Genomic DNA, 21,339 nt, shown 5'->3' on the forward strand with positions numbered 1-21,339 from the left:
AGTTATTACATCTTGAATTTTTATGTCGAAGGACAGAATTTTGATTTCATTTATAAAAAAAATACATATGCAACAATGACAGAATTTTGTAATTTTGTATCATTCTTAATACATAATTTAACAATATTCTAAAGTTGAAAGTACAATAAAAAGTATGCCAAAACTATGTATTAGAATATTTGAAATTATGCATTAAAAATTTCTTATGACCGAGAAAAACAGGTCGAACAATTTTATAAACCTTACTCTATAATTATACTTTTTTCTAAAAGTTCATTGCCTTAAATATTGGATACAGCTTGTTATTACATGTCTTAAACTTTCGGCAAAGATCTTATGGCTCATACAATCTTCATCCCTTTTTATTAATCTTTATACTTAAACTCCAACGATTGTAGTTTCTTCTTTCTTAAATAATTTATTGTTCTTTATTCTTTCAATTCTGCTGCTTTTTACGTTCGCAGAACTTTACCGCAGTTATTATACGCGTGTAATTAGTAAAGGAGAGAATCGACGCGTATGCGGTAGTTTCGTAGAAACATATTGTTGGTAGTATTAACGATACCGGGCTAATGAGCTTGAATGTGTTCCAAAATTCGACAGTAGGAAGAGGAGGAGGAAGAGGGGCCGAGCGTACGGTAACGTTACTGGAGTAAAATCGGTGCACAGCCTCCTGTGGAGCGAAGTGCATTTAGGGCAACGTAATATTGTTCTTCATCCAGGAATGAAATTGCTTTTTCGCATTTCATCCCAGCATAGGCTGTAATTTGTTTTCAATCGATGCACCGCAATATCGATTGCTACGTCGTGTCTCGCGTTCGCTTTTTTTTTTATCCGATTTATGTTGATTACTTTTTGTACGCGCACATTGAACAAGTTCACCACTTATCCACTTATGATACAACCCTTGGATAAAGCTAACTTTTTTAGTATCCACTTATAAAGAATACTGTTAATATGAAATGCTTTAATCTTTTATCTGATACGTTATTCGAAAAGCTCTAAACATTCAAGTGACATAAATATAATTTACAGTAATGTCTTTTAAGTCTCATTTTGCTTAACTGGTTGCTTTACGTAAGAACTGATACCTATAGAATCGAGTCGGTTAAATTTCATGTATAAATTCATTATTATGATACTTTCAAGCTTTCGAATAAAAAGAAGGAGAAATCTGAAAAACTAAGTATTTGTTTGAGAAAGAGTGGTATTAATAAATCAATGCGATGAAACCATAGAGCGTATTAAGTAGATTCTCAAACAGCTGGCCGTAATAATTTTCATTCACGATGGTGGTTATAGAATTGGAAGGAAAATCGTCCGCAGAATATTTCGCGACGGATTTCCGTTTCGCCTTGTTGCGGCCCCTCGGCGTACAATAAACGCTCGAAAAGTAATTACAGGTTCGAAAAGCGCGTTAATGAACCTCGTTACTTCTCTCAGACCGTGGACGTACTTCTCCGTGGGTTCTTAACATTCTTCTGGGAATAGCCAACGGAAAAGTACGTTGATTATCCTGTCTTGCTTTAACTTATTTAATTCGATATCAGTATCATTTACAATCAGATTATGCAAATACGAAAGCAAATGATTAGATAGTGAAATACACGTAGGTCTGTTCGAAATATATAAATCTAAGTTTTATCATTTAAACATCATGATATACAGTGACTCTCAAAACTGGTGCAATGATCAGAATTATTCATTAAAAATAAAAGAAATATCACTTTAAAACTTCTGAAAATACTGAAAGAATTTTATTGTAAATTAAATGAATAATGTTAAGCTTTGAAAAATACATAAGATAAAAATTTATGCTGATTCTCAACCCTTTCGTTATCCTGAGCGAAATATCTCGCCACCTAGAACCGCACTTGCAATGTTGCTTTATACGTAACACCATGTTTCGAGCTACATCATATAAAAAGTAAATAAAATTAATTTCAAGCTCACTTTATTGAATTTTTTATTCATATTTCTAATCATTGCAACTGTTTTGGGAGTCACTGTACTTTGTTATTAACATGTTTATATAAACTGCATGCATCATTTATATTTTTTACGTTCCCAAATCTCTTATAATTGTATAAAATCCACAGTCTAACGATCAGTAATAATACCTCTCGTAATATAGAAACAGATTCGTTAACGTGAGCTGTCCCGCTGCTGGCATAAATCGGTCGGTTGATAACGAATCAATAGATCATTTGAGAAGGCGAACGGTGAATAACGGCGCGCGGAATCACGATAATCAGTCGTCATTTACACCAGTGCCAATGAAATGTGATTTTAATCAAGTCTTCTGTCACGCACTCACTCCATAATCAGAGATGTGCCGCATGAAGTAACGTTGCGTAAATGCGACTCGCAATTCACGTGTCGGCTACTTTTTTTATTGATAAAAAAATGCTTCATCCTATTGTATCAAGAAGTGAAATAAAATAATTGCTCCGTTCATTAATAAAGATAATCCATCAAGTTTCATCATTTTCTCTGAAAATTTGTTTAAAAAGAATCATAAAAAGTAAACTCACGAATATATTCTTCCTTAATTTGTTTGATTTATTTGTATCCTGTCATATCTTGAGATAACAGATGTATGAATTTTATTTGAAGTGTGAAATTCTTTTAAATTCAGACACGTGAAATTATTTCATTTTCGTTGAACGTGATTCATGTAATAAAACTTGATACTTTCGAATAAAAAACATAAACTTGGAAATCAAAACTTTTTATATGCAGCTATGAAAAATCCGCGCGTAATTAACGATATTTTCCCATTTAGCTCATCCGTGATAAAAACACTTCCGATTTTTCATTCCATTTCCACCGTTTTATCTTCGTGAGGTGATAATTAGAGGAATACGTGACCAGCCGGGAAGTTTCATGCGGCGCTCGACAAATACAAACGGAACGTGAGCTTTGCGACAATGAGGAATCTCAGCGATCATTCGTTATTGCGGCAGGTCGGGCTACCCCTGAGCCAAGATTAACGTTGCCCAAAATATTTCTGTATTAACGCTTGCTCGCAGTGCACTGATTATATTTAATAGAATAAGAGAGTTCACGCATATTTTTGTTAATTCTTCTCGTTTTGAGCTAGACACATTCAAAAATACGCAAACAGTATTAGAATTTAGAGATTCGTAATACCCAGTAAGAGAAAAATAATCATATATGTTTACTCAGGTTTAAATGATATAAATAACTTGTTGAACTTTAAACAAAAAGATTTTGCTCAAATAAAAATAATTTATGTTTTTGTACATAGAAAAAATAGTAAAGAATTATTGTAACATCCCTTGAAAAAATAGTAAATAAATAAGATGAACAAAAGTGTAAATAAAGCAAAACATCCTGTCTGTACGTATATGTATAATAAGGCATGTATAAAATTCCAATATGAATAAAATATAAACTAGCAAAAATCAAATCATCTAAACTTGAACTCGAAATTGTAAAGAATGAATTGTTATCGATCACGACACACGAACGTCCCACGCTGAGCAATAACAATTTGCTTTATTGCTTGAGCAAGTGGTAGCAAATTCTAGTTCCGCTAAGAGAGGCTGGAGAGACTAAAACGAGCGATTTTCCGCTGTCCTGTAGAAAAGCCCGACGAAAGGAGAAGGATGCGGGAACCACAGAGGATCCGAAATTGTACCTCGAGGAGGCGGCCCTTGAAAGGCAGCTGCCAGAGGTGGACCTAAGAATGTTGGTCGATCTACCACCCGGCCTGGACTACAACGAGTGGCTGGCCTCCCACACCCTCGCACTATTTGATCACATCAACCTTGTTTACGGTACTATATCCGAGTTCTGCACGATGACGGGCTGTCCGGACATGACCGGTCCAGGCTTAAGGTTTGTCCTTCCATTAAATATCCTTTCTCATAAAAAAGAAGTTGCTTCCTTCAGTTTATGAAAATTTGCTATCTTCGAATTTTTTATTAATTCTCATTTTAGCTTCAAATAGGAGTAATAGTATATGTTTGAATATAGTATTATTATTATACAGTGTAATCGTGTAGCGCAGAAAATTATTTACGTAATTAATTGCCTACGTATCAATTTTATAATATAATTGTTTATTTGTTACAGAACTTATCTGTGGTTCGATGAGAAGGGGAAGAAAACAAGAGTGGCAGCGCCACAATATATAGATTATGTTATGACTTTTACACAACGCACCGTTAGTGACGAAACTATATTTCCTACAAAATATGGTAATTCCATTTCACCTTGCTCGCAGCACGATAACGATTATCGACGTTCGATAATTATGTATTTATGATTAACATTCTAAACGAATTCACGTTCCAATACTTGTTACACATTTTCATAAGAATTTTTATTCAAATACGTTGTTTTTTACGTATTACGTTACTTCGATCAAACCGTCAAATTGTTTTATGCATAATTATTTTGAGAAAAGTATTCGAGATCATTTCTTTGAATGAATCGCTTTAATTAATTGCTACAGATAATGCTATGTTTACAATTGAATCGTGTTCACTGTTTATCACGGGTGGTAGCAGGAAGGGCCATAATCGTATTAATTGATCGATATTTCCGTGATGTTTCAGCAAATGAATTTCCTAGCTCGTTCGAATCTATAGTGCGTAAGATCCTGCGGCTACTGTACCATGTGGTGGCACACATTTACCACTGCCACTTCAGAGAGGTAGCACTATTGGGGTTGCACGCTCACCTCAATTGTGTGTTTGCCCACCTCACGCTCCTTAATCAACGCTTCAACCTTATTGATCCCAAGGAAACGGAGATCTTAGGAGACTTAGAGGCTGCCCTCTTGGGTAAGCTTTACTCTACTCTTCGAAATCGATATTACATTACATAACGCCTCGGGAATATTACCGTAATAGGATTACTGTGTACAGCTGACCACAAAGATTTATCAGCGCACCGTGTCTTTTTTAGAATTCAAGTATTAATCGATAGGTAAAAGCACTTCATCGGGAAGCGTGGACCGATACGTTTTGTGGCCACCACGTAGGCCAGTGTGGAAAACACCGCCGAGTACGACCTAATAAAATAGCGCGATATTACGTAAAACGGGTTGCCGTTGATAAGGGATAAACGCACGGGTCGATACGTTGATAACGTTGTTTAACTGCCCGAGGACACTCCTTTGTTTCGGTAAAAAAAAGTGTGCTCGGTGCGATTGCTGGAACCTTTTAACGCTTTTATGACTATCACGGTCCGATAACACTGTTTTCCACTGGAAGATGTAATTCTAAAATAGTGTAATGTTGCGTGATGCGCGCGAATCAACAATTAGGAAATACTATTAGATTGGTGCATATGAAATGTCGTCTTTTTCTTCCCATAGACTTACATTTTTTTTATCAGTTTTACACATTCCTAAATTTTACTATCTCAGATTTAATCGATTTAGATGGTAAAAAATCAGTTAGTCTTTCAGTTATTTATATAAACGTAATTAATTACACGAAAATTATTTCATATTTAATTTGATCTACGCGGATGATAAGGCGAAATCGATGATTTTTTATCAAAGAGTTCAAATTTCGAAGAATGAAACGGCGATTCATCTGCACGAAGTTAATGATCATGTTACTGACAATAATTGATTACTGTTTTCATTGATGACTGTGTGACTGCAGGTGACTCGACATCATCGTCAGCGCCTTCATCGCAAACCTTAGCCATCCAGGAGACTCCGACCACAGCCACCTAGATAGCGATACACAGCAAACAAGAGGTTGCAGTTCCTGAGACTAGGTGACGATAGGCGTTCGTTTTTCTCCTTTTTCTTTGCCTTTTTCCCTCTCTGTTTTTCTCTCTGTCATTTTTTACCTGTCTTTATTATTTCCACCCTTGCACTCTCTCTTTTTCTCTCTCTCTTTCTCTTTCCTTATCTATTTCTCTCTTTTTTGTTTCGTTTTTCTAAATAGATTAATATAAACGAACGGCAGAGTTTAAGAGTTACGAGAAACGATTATACACGCAGGTGGAGCGAGAGCGCAATTCTGTAAAAAACCAGTAGTACCTGTATATAGCAAAGTGTGAAACAACTACAATGATGTAATTAGGTTCCTCCGTTTGTTGTTTGTGAGATTGTACATAATTTATTAAAAAAAAAAAACAAAAAGAAAAAGCAGTAAGATAAAATACGAAAAGGACGAAGGATGGATTATCTATTATTGTCGACGAAGTTAGTCGCTGTAAGAGGGAAATAATTTGTTCTGTAAAAACGAAAAGAGACACAAAAAATGAAGAAGTAAAAAAATCACAGAAATGAAATGAAACTGATAATAATATTGTAAAGTTAAAAGTAAATACCAAATATATACCTGGTGTTAAGGCATGTGTTATGTTCGTTGACAAAAACAAAAAACAAAAAAAAAATGGAAAAATCTTGAACGGCCGCTAGGTCTGAGCTGTTCCCGTGAATCATTTTCAGTTTGCTCGTGTCCTGGAACGTTTTGCCTTTTTCTTTTAATAACTGACGATCCGAGATCATCTTATCATCGTCCATACCGGAAGGACAAGGGATAAATGTTGCCAGTTCGTTTGGCAATAGAAAAACTATCCTTTTTTCGCAGTACGCTTTACGTTACCTTAAGTTCTGTCATTAAGTACCCCAGAAGAGAGTTCGATCACGTTCGTAACCCTTTGAGATCCTGCTCCATGCAATATACATAAATAAAACCGTTTTAAAAATGGCCTCGTAGAAACAGTGCGCGAAACGCTTAACTGAACAGTACTTAACGCTCGCATAGAAGGTACTCAAAGGGTTAAGAAAACTTAGTTCAGTTTGAGTTGATTTATACCTCAGAAGTCGATAAGAAGTCAATCATCCACATACATATAGACGTAGTAGATCGTCCCTTCTTTCATATCTCCGAACCTTAAACCAACGTAAAAGATAACAAGTATAGTACAACGTAGAGAGGCGTAAAGTTAAAAAAGAAAGCTAGTTTCGAAGTAACTTAAGTCGACTCGAATCTATTATACATGGTGCTATTTTTTTACGAATCACGGGAGAGGAAACAAGTAAAAAAAAAAGAAAGAGAAGGAAAGAACTAGTACGAGTTTTGTACCTATTGTCCCATTGTTTGTTCCGGTGTACTCGGAGTGTCGATCGGTTTTCGAGAAGCATCCGCTTCGATCAATCAAGTGCAGGCAACCGAGGGAGCGGCAGCGCCCTGTTTCACCTCGACGATACGAATCGCCGCGCACAAATGAGCGATCTCCCTGAGGAACAGCCCGATCGCCTCGGCGATCGGCTCGCAGAGGTCTTTGAACGATGTCGCGATGTTGTACAACAATATCAGCACAGGCTGTATCAGAGCATTGAACAAGATCGACAATAGGGGTTTTATAAAGTAGTCGGCTAGCAGCTGCAGGATTCCGACTGTCAGCGGTCGGATTATGCTGTAAAGTATGAAGCGAAGTAGCTGTAGTATGAACGCGGTAACGAACGCGGTGCCGATGTGTATCGTCCCGAATATCTCGGCCCAAAAGCGCGTCGCCGCTTGGTCCGTTTTCTCGGCGCATTTCTCGGTCACCAACATCGGCGGTGAGTCCGTCGTTCGATAGTATCTGTGACGAAACACATTTCAAGATTAGAGGTCTTAAACGTGTATCTATAAGAAGCACACGTGACCTCTGTTACACGATTGTAAAATACTTAACGCGATTTAGGAGAAAAAGGGATTTGTCGCTTTGAAATTTCTTAGTATACTACGTAGAGAACAGATTAGCTTTGTTTTTTGTGATTGTTTTTTTTTATGTATTTTTGATAATACAACTAAGTTTGACTGTAGGATATAAGGAGATTCGAACGTGTTTTAAATGTTTAAGTTTAATCACGGTCGTTTCAAGTGTTAAGAGCTTGTGATTTTTCTTTTTTGTTGTTATATACATATATACAAAATAAAAAGTTGTTGAACGATTATGTACGAGCTGAGGACGCCTGCATAATAAAAGAAACTGATGAACGATCAAGCGAACAATTCAATTGATGTGGTTGTACCTACGCAGAGTTCCCATGGTCGAAGTAGTAGATGTCGATTTTCTCTGTCACTTCCACTTTATCCTCTACGGGTTTCGTCACTTTCGCTGCCGCGGGTTTTGGTGCTTCGCGTTTTTTTTTATCCGGTATACCTTCCGATATTTCGCAGCACATGAATGGCTAAACGAAGCGTAATTTATTTCCAACGGATTCCCAATAAAATCACAAAAGAATCCGTTCGGAGAAAATTCGTCGTAAAAAGCTGGAAGCTTTTGTGATAGATTGTAAATAATAATTTTATTAATAGTAATTTACCTCCGGGTAATGAGGACATTTCTGCGATTTCAATTTCACTTCGTACGGTTTATCTTTTCTGACATTCTTTGGCCATCTCCACTTAAAAGGGCACCAAAACGGTTTCGAATACGATTTATCTGGAGGGCAGAGGTAAAATAGATAAAGCATATGAGAAAAATCACTAATTAATCTCATCTTAAATGACGCTAACTTTAGCAACTAATTACCAGTCGTGTACTTTAGAGGCACAGAGTAAGTCCTGCAGGAAACGAACAGTCGGTTAATAACTGTTACGGAAAATGGAACTGATTGCATTACATCTTGTGACTACGGCAAATACATCGCGTTGGAGACTTCTTCGGGTTTTGATCCTGCGATGGATTTTTCTTGTGCGATCCTTCTTGGACATATTGTTCCGTTGCGCAGCATCCAGGTGTGTTGCCAACACAGTTGCAATCCTTATCTTAATAAACACAATATTTTAATTGCCCTTGATTTAAAATTCTATCCTGTATCATCCTGCTTATGTCAGACCAAAGAGCATACAACTGTCTTAGGAATTAATAATTAAAATAAATTCGAACGGCAACAAATACATACGGTGACCATATTTTTGGGAAAGAAATCGGGAACGAAAAAGAAGATGGGAATTATAATAACACACAAACAGCAAAAAAGAACAAAATTCTTGTGTTGGATTAATTCGTAAATTATTTATTGAAAGGAAGATGCAGAATGGTCACCGTACAAATATATGTTAATAAAACGTTGTCATTTACCATTGTAGAAAATCTCCACTAAAGTATTCAAGGATTTGATAAAAGGGACCATGATTAACTCTAAAGCACAGTATTTTATTGGACTTGATAATTAAAACCGATCTAGATTAGTTATACTAATGTTTAAAAATAAATAATTAAATATCTGGTTTACCTACAATTAAATGGTTCGAAAGTGCAATTCTGTCTGTTCAAAGTATCGCAAAGAGGTTCTTTAGTATTGACATTTGCGAAACTACAGTCTGACTGCAGGGAAGTTATATTAGATGCTTCCGTTGTGTCGGTGCAAGAACAGTCCTCTCCGAAGACCATGATAAACGCATTTCTTCAAACGAGAACTAAAATGAAACTTAAAATTGAATTAACACGAACTAAAACGAAATTAAACTGTCAAATGACAGCAACAACAACAATTCGCATTCATATGTTTGTAATATTCCTTCGATTCCGAAACTAAATAAATTGGAGAAAGTTCTACATATAAATTTGATTCAAATATGAGTGAGGGATAAATGATAAAAGTTATTTTTATTATTTTGATCTCTTTATTTATCTCATTAACACATAGCAGTTTTGATTGAAATTTGCGATTAGTTACGAAAAACTGTTACATCCCCAATAATTCCGACTTTGTAAACTTTATTTTTCCTCAAAATGTCGTTCGAAGTAAAAGACTGTATTTACATCAATTCAATAGGAAGTAGAATAACACAATTACCCTAATATGATTCGGTACAGTGTTTATTTGTAAAATTGAACTACGGGATGCAAAACACTTTTGCGAGGAGTTTCATACTCTTATTTTTCTTTTCAACAAGTCGCAAAAAGATTTTACAATTCTCATGTTTAGTCTCACGAAAAACGGTTTTCTCTTTATTTAACTAGGATTAAACATTTGAATGCTCTCTTCCAAACAACTCTCTTTATCAAATCGTAATCTCTGTTTCATTTATTATCAACTGTCCTTATATCCTCTTCAAAGCAAACGAATTTAAAAAATGTTAACGTACAGAATGGTTTCCTTTTATCCGTTTCGTTTGTTAATACATTTTTTTAATACAGTTTTGTTCGTTGATAACGCGGTCCTTCAACCACAGGCTCCTTTTCTTCGTTCTCTATTCGTCCGCTTAAAAAATGAGAGATGCTACATATGTATATATACATTACGTACTTGTTATACATAAATCAAGCGACAGCTCATCGCATCAAATAAACTTAATCTGAATATCAAATTACCTTAATATCAATCGGACTAGAATGGAGAGTACGCATAAGCGCTGAACGCGCGCGCGTGTGTGTGTATATATGTATACAGTCGTTCATAGAGAAAAGAATCAAATCCTTGTAACAGACACATTCATTCGATTAAAGTGTATAGTTAATAATAAATCTATTATAATTAATTACATTTAACTTACATTTGTTGTATTTATAGCTATTTATACAGATATTTCGTGGGATTAGTTTAATGGAGTATTCGTTTCCGTAATATCATCGTTCACCTGTTCTAATATTAAATCTAACAATAGTATACGTACGTTTTAACGTGTCTGTTTTCTTTTGCTTTGTACAAACATCATCTTCGCATTCTGTACAAGCCAGCCGTTAAATAAAAAGCATTACACTTGAGTAAACGACGAGGATGTACCCGAATGTTAATCTTTGCGCTGTACAAGACTTTTCAAACAAGTCGCGGAATCATCGGAATGTAAATTCACCGATCTATACCCACAATAAAATCGGATGATCTCCGTACGTAACTATCTCGATAGGTAAAAATATCCTGAGAACGATGAAGTTATACAATACAACGAAATGTTGCCATCCGAGAAGAATGGACGATGCTCAATTCAAATGAAATTAATACGTGACTTCGTCGAGTTTTTATATACAACAAATATTAGCTTAGAAACTAAAAATACTTTTGACCAACTCTGGGTGTCCTCGTTAGACTTTTAGGCACCTATCGGAAATGCAATGTTAAACGAACGTATGTGATCTCTGCAATTCGAGTATTCGACATTTGCGACAGAATCGTTAATCGCAAAATTTCTTTTAGCGGAGATTCTAAGAGTTATAGGAATTCAAGCTTACATACTTCTGTTAAGGATGCAATTAATAGAGCTTTTCGTTTCCCTGCGTTAATTGTGCGTATAACGCAACTCTCACAGTGAACATGCTAATAATGTTAGAAACTGGAATTGACATGGCACTTGCAACCTTAACAGCCTGGTTCAATCGTTTTCCTCTCGCAGACTCGAATTAGAAACAAGCATACATTTCTAAGCTCATGCTAAATATTAAAGAGACATGTTCGCGGTTACACTCCAAAGTATTATTTTCTTTTGGAATGTAAAACAACTGCATTTTTCTATACTTCGTTGTACAAAAATGTACCAGACTCTTTCTTCGGTTTTCGTTCATCGAATTATACTACATGTAATTAATAGTATAATTCTTCGAAAGTTGATGACATCCATTAAAACAGACATTGTAAACAATCTTATATATGCTATATAATAAATATTTTTATATTGCTATCGTGTTTTAATTGTTTATGCAATGCAATAATTGTAGATTAGATATAACACGCAACGTTAATCAAATCTTACACAGTTAGAGCATAAAATTGTGTACGTACGTGTAGTAGGTGGATGTCTTTCAAAATGTACATACCGGCATGGCACTTAAACGAATCAGGTAAACTTATCTTTTAAGTACGAAAAACTGATTGAATCGCTAACAGTATAATTCTATTATAATTAATTACATTTAACTTACATTTGTTGTATTTATAGCTATTTATACAGATATTTCGTGGGATTAGTTTAATGGAGTATTCGTTTCCGTAATATCATCGTTCACCTGTTCTAATATTAAATCTAACAATAGTATACGTACGTTTTAACGTGTCTGTTTTCTTTTGCTTTGTACAAACATCATCTTCGCATTCTGTACAAGCCAGCCGTTAAATAAAAAGCATTACACTTGAGTAAACGACGAGGATGTACCCGAATGTTAATCTTTGCGCTGTACAAGACTTTTCAAACAAGTCGCGGAATCATCGGAATGTAAATTCACCGATCTATACCCACAATAAAATCGGATGATCTCCGTACGTAACTATCTCGATAGGTAAAAATATCCTGAGAACGATGAAGTTATACAATACAACGAAATGTTGCCATCCGAGAAGAATGGACGATGCTCAATTCAAATGAAATTAATACGTGACTTCGTCGAGTTTTTATATACAACAAATATTAGCTTAGAAACTAAAAATACTTTTGACCAACTCTGGGTGTCCTCGTTAGACTTTTAGGCACCTATCGGAAATGCAATGTTAAACGAACGTATGTGATCTCTGCAATTCGAGTATTCGACATTTGCGACAGAATCGTTAATCGCAAAATTTCTTTTAGCGGAGATTCTAAGAGTTATAGGAATTCAAGCTTACATACTTCTGTTAAGGATGCAATTAATAGAGCTTTTCGTTTCCCTGCGTTAATTGTGCGTATAACGCAACTCTCACAGTGAACATGCTAATAATGTTAGAAACTGGAATTGACATGGCACTTGCAACCTTAACAGCCTGGTTCAATCGTTTTCCTCTCGCAGACTCGAATTAGAAACAAGCATACATTTCTAAGCTCATGCTAAATATTAAAGAGACATGTTCGCGGTTACACTCCAAAGTATTATTTTCTTTTGGAATGTAAAACAACTGCATTTTTCTATACTTCGTTGTACAAAAATGTACCAGACTCTTTCTTCGGTTTTCGTTCATCGAATTATACTACATGTAATTAATAGTATAATTCTTCGAAAGTTGATGACATCCATTAAAACAGACATTGTAAACAATCTTATATATGCTATATAATAAATATTTTTATATTGCTATCGTGTTTTAATTGTTTATGCAATGCAATAATTGTAGATTAGATATAACACGCAACGTTAATCAAATCTTACACAGTTAGAGCATAAAATTGTGTACGTACGTGTAGTAGGTGGATGTCTTTCAAAATGTACATACCGGCATGGCACTTAAACGAATCAGGTAAACTTATCTTTTAAGTACGAAAAACTGATTGAATCGCTAACAGTATAATATAACTTTATCATAAATATGCCATACTTTTCATTATCAACGTCACTCGCAAGTAACTTGTGATAATTTATACATTGATTTAAGGTAGTAATCCCGCAAACTAATTTTCTTACGGTCTTCTGTAAGTCTTAACTACATGTTATTAAGACTATTATTTATCGATGGTTAAAATTACGGGAAGCCTAGTGTCATGATAAACTTTTTAACATGTAATCCCTATAATGTCCCCTCGCGAAACTAACATTTTTAATTATAGCAAAAGACTGCTTTTACAATATAAAAAAAACTAATATATCATGTAAAAGGTTCACAAGATTCTTATATTAGAAAATCGTAATGGTCAGCGAAATCGTTTGTAAGCAAGGGCATTGACAAGGTCATAATATTTATACGAAATAGAGCAAGAAAACAAGCGCTTCGAAGAGGAGAAAAGTAAATGACAGCTTCCTTCCTGCTCTCACAATCAGTAAGAAATTCATGTGTATCAATATTTTGGATGCCATTGTAGCACGACTACTACCTTAAAAGTTATCAATTCTTACAGTGATCATTTATAACGATATTATTCGTGTATATATCGATCTTCTACACTTATTAGAAAATAACAAGTAAAAATTATACTACCAAATAAAAATACTGTCATGGTTTTTTGATTTTACGAAGACGATGTTCGATAAAATTATACAGGATACAGACTGTAAAATTAAAAAAAAAACTTGCAACCGAATATTAACATACGTATAGCGTTCAATGGATGCATTACGATAACTTGAAAAGAATAGATATTTACAATGTGATATTTGTAAGTCGTTTAAATTTACATTTTACAAAGTAGACTTTTGAAGTCGATTACACCAAGTGATTCTACGTGTACAGAGAAAAAGAAGAGAATCTCGTTTGCTGCGATTCTGTTGTAAAAATAGAGTCGAAGTACTTGTGCAACCTGTTCTCCGTGTCTTACCTCCAAAAGTGGAATACACAAACATGGGATATGCATACTTACGGTAGTAGAACAGTCTTTTACAATAGACGAATGTTACAAATTTGCATCTCACTGACTGTAGGAAATTACTCGATAATATGCAAATTGAAATCTGTGTGTATGCAAAAATCATTACCTCTGTCTGAACGTCATCACACCCGATTTTCTAGTAACTCTTTGGTTGCCCGGAAATGTGTGTGTGCTTCGGGCGTTAATTGATATGACACACCGTGCGTTAGCTTCTGATGGCTAATGTAATCTTTCTCCGTGTAAGCGTCCACCGGAACATAAGATATACTCTAAATGTATTGGAAGTTGTCCTTGGTGGCGAGCAAAGGCAGCTTTTCAATGCTCTGTTTGTGATCGAAGCTATGCAACCAATCCGAGCTTGGTTTCGCCTTCACCCCGCAGAAGCTTAGGTTGCAGAAGTCGGCCGCGTTTTGAAGAGCGCCGCGATGGAAAGGATTCCCTTGCTTAAAGTGCGCGTACCGGCCGGCGTTCATGCGCTCGTTCGTCGTCATTCCAAGTACCATTATCTGAGAATCGTTGTTAATTATATAAAAAAGTTGTACAATTCTTAAGTCTCGTTAAAAAATGAATCGGGCAAACCTGATAACATTGACACGCTAGTAGAGTTCCGACCCAAAAGAAATGCAGAGACGTGTTCGCCATGATCCACATCACCCAAGCGTCGCACGTAGCCGCAGCAATTAAATAATTATCAGCGGTGTGGCCATTCGTCAAATTCGTCCAACACTCGAACTGCCAATACTGTACACTAGCGGATAAAATAACGATACAAAGGCCTAGTAGCAACGCTAAAAATCCCAGGAAATACTTGTGATTATGCGCACCTAATTTTAAAAAAGAAAACGGAAATCAAAATGTTGTAGAATGCTCATCAAGTTATCGCGGTATGTTACATAGTCACGCGTGTCACGAAACTATGTTTCACGCGTTCCGGTCTTACGCTGACTCACCGATGCAATTATTGACCCAAGGACAGTGATGATCGAATCGCGCTACGCATCGATCACACGTGGAACAATGTTTCGACCTCATAGGTCTTCTAACCAAGCAAGTGCTGCAAAACGATTGCGGCTCGAAACCCCCGGACTCTGCTAACTCTATGATCGTCTGGAAATAATCGCACTAAAGAATACACTACACCTCCGAAAAATGTGGCTGCGATATAGAGATCTTTACATTTAATTTGTCCTCGTGCGTAGCCGTGATTACTCCAGGATCCCCTCGCCAGGATTTCACGAAACATATCCAAAGCGGTACTGATCCACCTACTATCATTAACCACAGATACCATGCAGAGTGTATGCCTAGCCAAAATATCCATGTCACGTATATCCACATCTGTAATAAGTAATTCCAGATATTATACGCATTGTATTATGTTTAAAATGCGCGTATGTGTATCCAATGTTGCGATAAAGACTCGTTATCAGTTTCTGATGTAATTCAAGGAGTGTTCAATATACGATCCACGATAATATTTGATTCTAGAATTTCATATGAAATTTCCGTGTGTTTTAAATAATTACCTTCGTAGCCAAATAAATCGACATTGGTACGATATGGAATAATCGTTCGTCGAACAGAAAATGATTAGCTAAATACAGTGCTATATAAAGAGTGACAAATGCGCCTAATTTTACTAGATAATCCAATCCACTCTGAAAGATCATCCCGATCACGTAGAAAACTATAAACGGCGTACTGGCCATGCAGTACCAACGTATCCTCTGAAAAACGGACATAAAAAATATAAGAGAACGAAATTCCTCGTGAATCGGTTCCGGATATCATTAACCAGTACCTTATCTCTACACCATGTCCTTGTTCTGCCTTGCCTTTCCCGAATTTCTTGACTGATCTGATGGCCTAACCAAGCAGCGCCGATGTGACGACCTAATAATGTCATCGGCGTCTCATCCGCAAAGTTTGGCACATCCAAGGATGCGCCATGGTGCACTAACGTGGATATCGCCGTGCTATTTTCAGCTATAATTGCCCAATGTAAAGCTGTGTTACCGTGTGAATTGTCTGCGAGCGAATGAGATGCTCCCAAAGTCAGTAACAAGCGAGTCGGATCTAAACTGTAGAAGATAAAACTTCAGAGTAACCGAGATAACGTGACATGAAATAAGAACTTCTACAATTATACTGTTCGTTGTTTTGTTACATTTACCTATTAACTTTGTAGGCACTCCACATAAGGGGTGTCATAGCGCTTCTGTCTGGCATATTCGGGTTCACTCCTTTAGCGACTAGATAAGCGACGATAGCAGTGTGACCGAATTGCGCCGCTAAATGAATGCACGAGAATCCTTCGGAATCTCGCAGAGTTGGATCTGCTCCCGCTCTCATTAATATCACAACTGTAGATAAATGTCCCTGCCTGTAAACAAGAGCTATTATTTCACCTGCTAATTTCATATTCCACCGCAAAGAAAATCGAAATCAACCTCGTGGCCCAGTGCAACGGCGTAGAGGCAAGTTCGCCACCGATCGCATCGACAACAGCTCCGTTTGCAATCAGGTATTTTACAATATCCTTCCTATTGTTTATCGCTGCCCAATGCAATAATGTTACAGTTTCTGAGTCTGGTTGATTTACATCCGCACCAGCTTCTATTAATTCAGTTACACGATCCAAAGCTCCATACTATACAAAACAAATGTTCCCAATGAGTACATTTAATATTTTAGCGATTCGATAAATTAAATTACAATCATTGAATGCACAGTATACCTGAGTCGCTCTAACAATGTCGAACGTGCTGCAATCCTGCGCGGGAGGTCTAGCAGGTTCCTGATGATGACTACTCGAGTTGACTACAACAGGCTCCCCGCTGTCCTCACTCTGGCAGGCAGTTTGCATTTTTAACGCATACATCCTGAATTTGTTAATATCGACTGGAAGATCAGGTCATAGATACAAGAAGTATCAAAAACTAAATCTTCAAGATTACTTTGTTTTACACCGTATATCTGAAATAACAAGAGAGTACGTATTTTTATTAAGTGTATAAATGCACATCATTATTGTTTTTATTCGATCAAGTTTCTTTTTGTACGTTCTTATTTCAAAATCTCGTCAAGCTTTTTTATATAAATCTGAATCGGAACGTGCTAGTTGAGCGTTTATAGTCAGATTTTATATCGGATCACTGATACTTGAACGAACTACTTAACGATTCCGAGGCGGCTTCTTAAGTTTCAACGACCATAAAGGCAGAAGCTAATATCCGATATTATTCCACGGCGAACGTTCGTCGTCCAGCAATTAATATCGTTCAGTCCGAGCGACGATAATCAATCGGTCGTTTATATTCAACGAGTACACCCGCGTAAATACGACACGTACGGTGAAGTACATCGAGCATATCGACAATCAATTTCGCATTCTACTCAAGGACCGTACGATAAAACTCTCCGATACACGAATCTCTTATTGCTGGCAAAAACTTATTCCTTCCTTTTTGCATTGATGAATAATTANTACTTGAACGAACTACTTAACGATTCCGAGGCGGCTTCTTAAGTTTCAACGACCATAAAGGCAGAAGCTAATATCCGATATTATTCCACGGCGAACGTTCGTCGTCCAGCAATTAATATCGTTCAGTCCGAGCGACGATAATCAATCGGTCGTTTATATTCAACGAGTACACCCGCGTAAATACGACACGTACGGTGAAGTACATCGAGCATATCGACAATCAATTTCGCATTCTACTCAAGGACCGTACGATAAAACTCTCCGATACACGAATCTCTTATTGCTGGCAAAAACTTATTCCTTCCTTTTTGCATTGATGAATAATTATTGAAATCGAATGTACATTATTTTCGAATTCCTTTGCGCTAATTAAATTTTAGGATGACTTTATAAGTACTAACTTAATTAAATAATATAATACGTTTATAATAACAAGGTTGAGAATAACTATGACCTAATATATCTTGAAATCAAAACAACCATATCAATTTATTAATTGAAGAGACGAATTGAAGAATCAAGCAATTACAAGTGTTCTGCTTTTCTGATTGTTAGGATTCACTATGTAGAAAATATTTATCAGTATTGGATTTATGTAGCTTTGAAGCTTTCGTAATAAGTATTTACATAGCAATAGAGCTATTATGCTAAAATGCTACTAATGCAGAGATCAAGAATATTTAGTTAGATCAAAGTCCCTTAGACTAGACGTAAAGACTATAAGAAGCATGTACCTGACACATTTGATCTGAGAATTAACAATTACTATAATTAGACTTTGCATCAAGACAATGCTACGACAATACAAGCAGCAATGTGTTAGTGATGAGACAGCAAGTTATCGTATGCGTTACACTGTACTATGTCTTTTCATGAAAAATTGTTAATTACTTGTCGTGTTTCTGCTCCACCTGTTATATCTCCGAGGAGAACAAATTGCGTGTACAATTTAAACGTGAAGATACGCAACGCGGTAACGCGATAAGATTAAACTACTTCAGAAATGATGGCATTATCATTCGATTGTAAATAGATTCACGAAAAAAGGAGTACTTGCCGATATTGTAATGGAAATACCTTACCTACTAAGCGGCGAGAACGGTGACAATAGTTTTGCATAGTATGCGGCATGCTACCCTCGGATACTTAGTAAAGGGGTTAGACTTAGAGGACAAACAGCGAGCGGGGGTGGGGCACCGGTACATCGCATAGAATCCAGACAAGGGTTGACCTTTTCCTATAGAAAGAACACCCGCAGCAAGTTATCGTTTCTCGTCCGCGATCCGGAACAACTCTGCCTCTATCCGTTCACGCTTGTTTGTCACACGATTTCATCGCCACAGGAATCGCACACTCTACAGCGATCGAATTCTCAAACTCGCGCCGCGTACCGAACCGATACACGATATTTCTGTTCGCGTCACATGCACATTATGCTATGCTTTCTCAAGTTTCGCACAAGCTTCTTATTGACCAAACCAGGGAAACTTAGCACAGACATACTATATATCGGAACTATAGTTCAATAAATATAGTTATAGTCAACGTATACGATACGTTGACTATAGACATATAAGAAAATAAGAATAGACTGCGCTATAGAGATGGCGTTCAAAATCACTAACCGTGATTTTTTACGGTGATCACAAAATCACGATCACGAATCATGATTAAACTCAATCACGACTGTGATTGCGATTTTCTATAATACGTAGCCTTCGATGCCAGATGGAACATTTCAAAAAAAGAACGTAGACTTATTACTCGTTTTGAATTTTGTCCTCTAGGGAAAACTAACACATGCACATAGCTGACTCAATTTCATTGTTACTAAACTGTATGTACATGCATACATATGTGCAGCGCACAGCTCAATGGTGCAGCCAGCGTTGCCAGATCGAGGGATTTCTCCTCTTCCCGTGTTGTCCTCACTACTATTTTTCCCCCACTTCCGTTATCCATGGACATGCGCGTTATGTTACAAAATTGAAATTGTCGCAAAATTCGCCGATAGCAGACGACACGGACACATGACACGGAAGACCAATAGGCGCAAGTGGGGAGAAAATATAGTAGTGGGGGACAGCACGGGAAGAGGAGAAATCCTTCGATCTGTTACATAATGCTGCATATGTGTTACGAGGCGTTTAGTTTTGGTGTTATAGGAATTCAAAATTCATAGTATTTATCATATTACTTTATATTTTGCGACAGTGTTCTATTTAATCCATACAAAACAATCAAGTCAATTAATTTATAGGTACAAAAAATTACAGAATTCGGCAGACAATTTATTTACAATACCAGATTCGCATTTTTCAAAACGAACCGCTATAGTGTTTTTGAGTAAATACTCTGCATATACATAAGTATAGAAAGTATACATCCATACTTGTGTAAGTAATTGTCCGTCGCAAAGTCGCAGTACTAATTTGTACTAAGTACTTTTTGATAATTTTATGCTCAAGGTATTCGCGGCTGGTCTGCGATTTTTTGCGATGTCCGTGCCCCAGAAACCAGAAGTTTTATTTGTGCTGGGAGCTCCCGGCTCAGGCAAAGGCACTTTGTGCTATCACATCACACAGGAGTATGGTTATGTGCACCTGTCTGCTGGTGACTTATTGAGGGAAGAACGCGCAAAGCCGGGCTCCCAGTACGGAGAACTTATTGAAAATCATATAAAAAATGGATCAATCGTACCTGTCGCGATCACTTGTAGCCTTCTGGACCGAGCGATGCAATCCTCGGATAATCCACACAAAAGGTTCCTCATTGATGGTTTCCCAAGAAACCAAGATAATGTCGATGGTTGGAACGAGGTATATGGCAATATGTTTAAGTATTGTTTAAATAATCTCGAAATCTACATAATTCAATAACTTTATCTAAATTTTCTAATTTCATGTAAAAGATTCAATAAGTGATCCACATGATGATTTTATCCTTCTCATACGAATTTAAATCATGTTCATTCAGAACAGAATTGTTGTATTTTACATCTAAAACATGTTTTTTGCTAACAGGCAATGTCCAATAAATGTATTCAGAAAGGAGTATTATTTTGCGAATGCAGCAAGGAAGTATGTATTCAGCGATGTCTAAAACGTGGAGCAGGAGGAAGTGGAAGGTCTGACGATAATGAAGAAGTTTTGGTGAAAAGATTTGAGACTTACGTCACAAATACAATGCCCATAATCGAGCATTTTGAGAAGCTAGGCTTAGTGTACAAAGTAAACAGTATGAAAAGTCCAAAAGAAGTGTTTGAAGAAGCTAAGGGAATTTTAAAGACAATTGGATGGTAATTAAATGACAAAATAAAGTTTAATGTAAAATAAAGATGGTGATCGAAGTGTACCATGCATCCGCGCTTGATATTTTGTTACAAGAGGTATATATTTTGTAGTAAATACTTTATTCATATAGCAATGTAACATACACTTTGTATTACATTTAATTGCATTTATGATAATGGTAGATTGCTTAAATTTTGGTAGATCTCGGTATGTTTTTATCTTACTCTGTGAACAGTGCAACATTCGATGTACAATCTAGGAAATAATCCATTTTGTATGAGAAAATAATTATTTTGTTCTAAATGTAATATCTTATGTTACATTTAGAAGAACATGCTATTTAGAAACTAAGTACCGA

General features: G+C 36.3%; 4 protein-coding genes and 1 long non-coding RNA gene across 21 annotated transcripts in view; 2 read left to right on the forward strand and 3 right to left on the reverse strand.

Moving 5' to 3' along the window:
• The window catches only part of Mob2 (MOB kinase activator 2), a 50,484-nt gene extending 42,492 nt beyond the window's left edge, over window positions 1–7,992 (forward strand). For 12 of the 13 annotated variants that reach the window (XM_018033560.2, XM_018033562.2, XM_018033565.2 and 9 more), the window contains 4 exons: window positions 3,610–3,864; window positions 4,102–4,226; window positions 4,587–4,814; window positions 5,646–5,854. In XM_018033560.2, coding sequence (XP_017889049.1) covers window positions 3,610–3,864; window positions 4,102–4,226; window positions 4,587–4,814; window positions 5,646–5,719 — 682 coding nt within the window. In that variant the 3' untranslated portion in view covers window positions 5,720–5,854. Of the gene's footprint in view, window positions 1–3,609; window positions 3,865–4,101; window positions 4,227–4,586; window positions 4,815–5,645; window positions 5,855–5,936 lie in introns of those variants that run through there. The other variant, XM_026818009.1, reaches the window with a different exon arrangement.
• LOC108630332 (uncharacterized) lies at window positions 7,158–8,173 on the reverse strand. The gene is made up of 2 exons (XM_018033566.2): window positions 8,025–8,173; window positions 7,158–7,587 (listed from the first exon to the last, which is right to left on the reverse strand). The coding sequence occupies exons 1-2, from the start codon at window positions 8,171–8,173 to the stop codon at window positions 7,158–7,160; spliced, it is 579 nt and encodes a 192-aa protein (XP_017889055.1).
• A 1,433-nt stretch (window positions 8,174–9,606) lies between these two features.
• LOC113464987 (uncharacterized) lies at window positions 9,607–10,421 on the reverse strand. The gene is made up of 2 exons (XR_003389831.1): window positions 10,312–10,421; window positions 9,607–10,201 (listed from the first exon to the last, which is right to left on the reverse strand). It is a non-coding gene; the product is annotated as an uncharacterized LOC113464987 (long non-coding RNA).
• A 1,413-nt stretch (window positions 10,422–11,834) lies between these two features.
• Window positions 11,835–19,509, reverse strand: Hip14 (palmitoyltransferase Hip14). 4 transcript variants are annotated; one of them, XR_003389830.1, is made up of 11 exons: window positions 18,771–19,509; window positions 16,939–17,177; window positions 16,652–16,851; window positions 16,375–16,584; window positions 16,003–16,282; window positions 15,728–15,928; window positions 15,378–15,539; window positions 15,152–15,323; window positions 14,781–15,025; window positions 14,308–14,707; window positions 11,835–14,247 (listed from the first exon to the last, which is right to left on the reverse strand). XR_003389830.1 is itself a non-coding variant. In XM_018033553.2 (10 exons), the coding sequence occupies exons 2-10, from the start codon at window positions 17,080–17,082 to the stop codon at window positions 14,471–14,473; spliced, it is 1,851 nt and encodes a 616-aa protein (XP_017889042.1). In that variant the 5' UTR covers window positions 17,083–17,177; window positions 18,771–19,509; the 3' UTR covers window positions 11,835–14,470. The 4 variants fall into 4 exon arrangements, 3 of the variants coding, with proteins under 3 accessions (XP_017889042.1, XP_017889043.1, XP_026673808.1); XM_018033553.2 differs by having other exon boundaries at window positions 11,835–14,707; XM_018033554.2 differs by having other exon boundaries at window positions 11,835–14,707; window positions 15,152–15,308; window positions 18,771–19,507.
• Window positions 19,510–19,769: 260 nt separating this feature from the next.
• Window positions 19,770–21,333, forward strand: Dak1 (cytidine/uridine monophosphate kinase Dak1). Of its 2 annotated transcripts, none has more exons than XM_018033483.2 (3): window positions 19,770–19,869; window positions 19,949–20,507; window positions 20,712–21,333. In XM_018033483.2, exons 2-3 carry the CDS (start codon window positions 20,148–20,150, stop codon window positions 20,988–20,990), a joined length of 639 nt encoding a protein of 212 aa, XP_017888972.1. In that variant the 5' UTR covers window positions 19,770–19,869; window positions 19,949–20,147; the 3' UTR covers window positions 20,991–21,333. The 2 variants fall into 2 exon arrangements, with proteins under 2 accessions (XP_017888972.1, XP_017888973.1); XM_018033484.2 differs by having other exon boundaries at window positions 19,775–20,084; window positions 20,157–20,507.
• Window positions 21,334–21,339: the final 6 nt, after the last annotated feature.

The sequence above is a fragment of the Ceratina calcarata genome, unplaced genomic scaffold (assembly GCF_001652005.2).
Source record: "Ceratina calcarata isolate Rehan_Ccalc_2016 unplaced genomic scaffold, ASM165200v1 scaffold72.2, whole genome shotgun sequence".
NCBI lineage: Eukaryota > Metazoa > Arthropoda > Insecta > Hymenoptera > Apidae > Ceratina > Ceratina calcarata.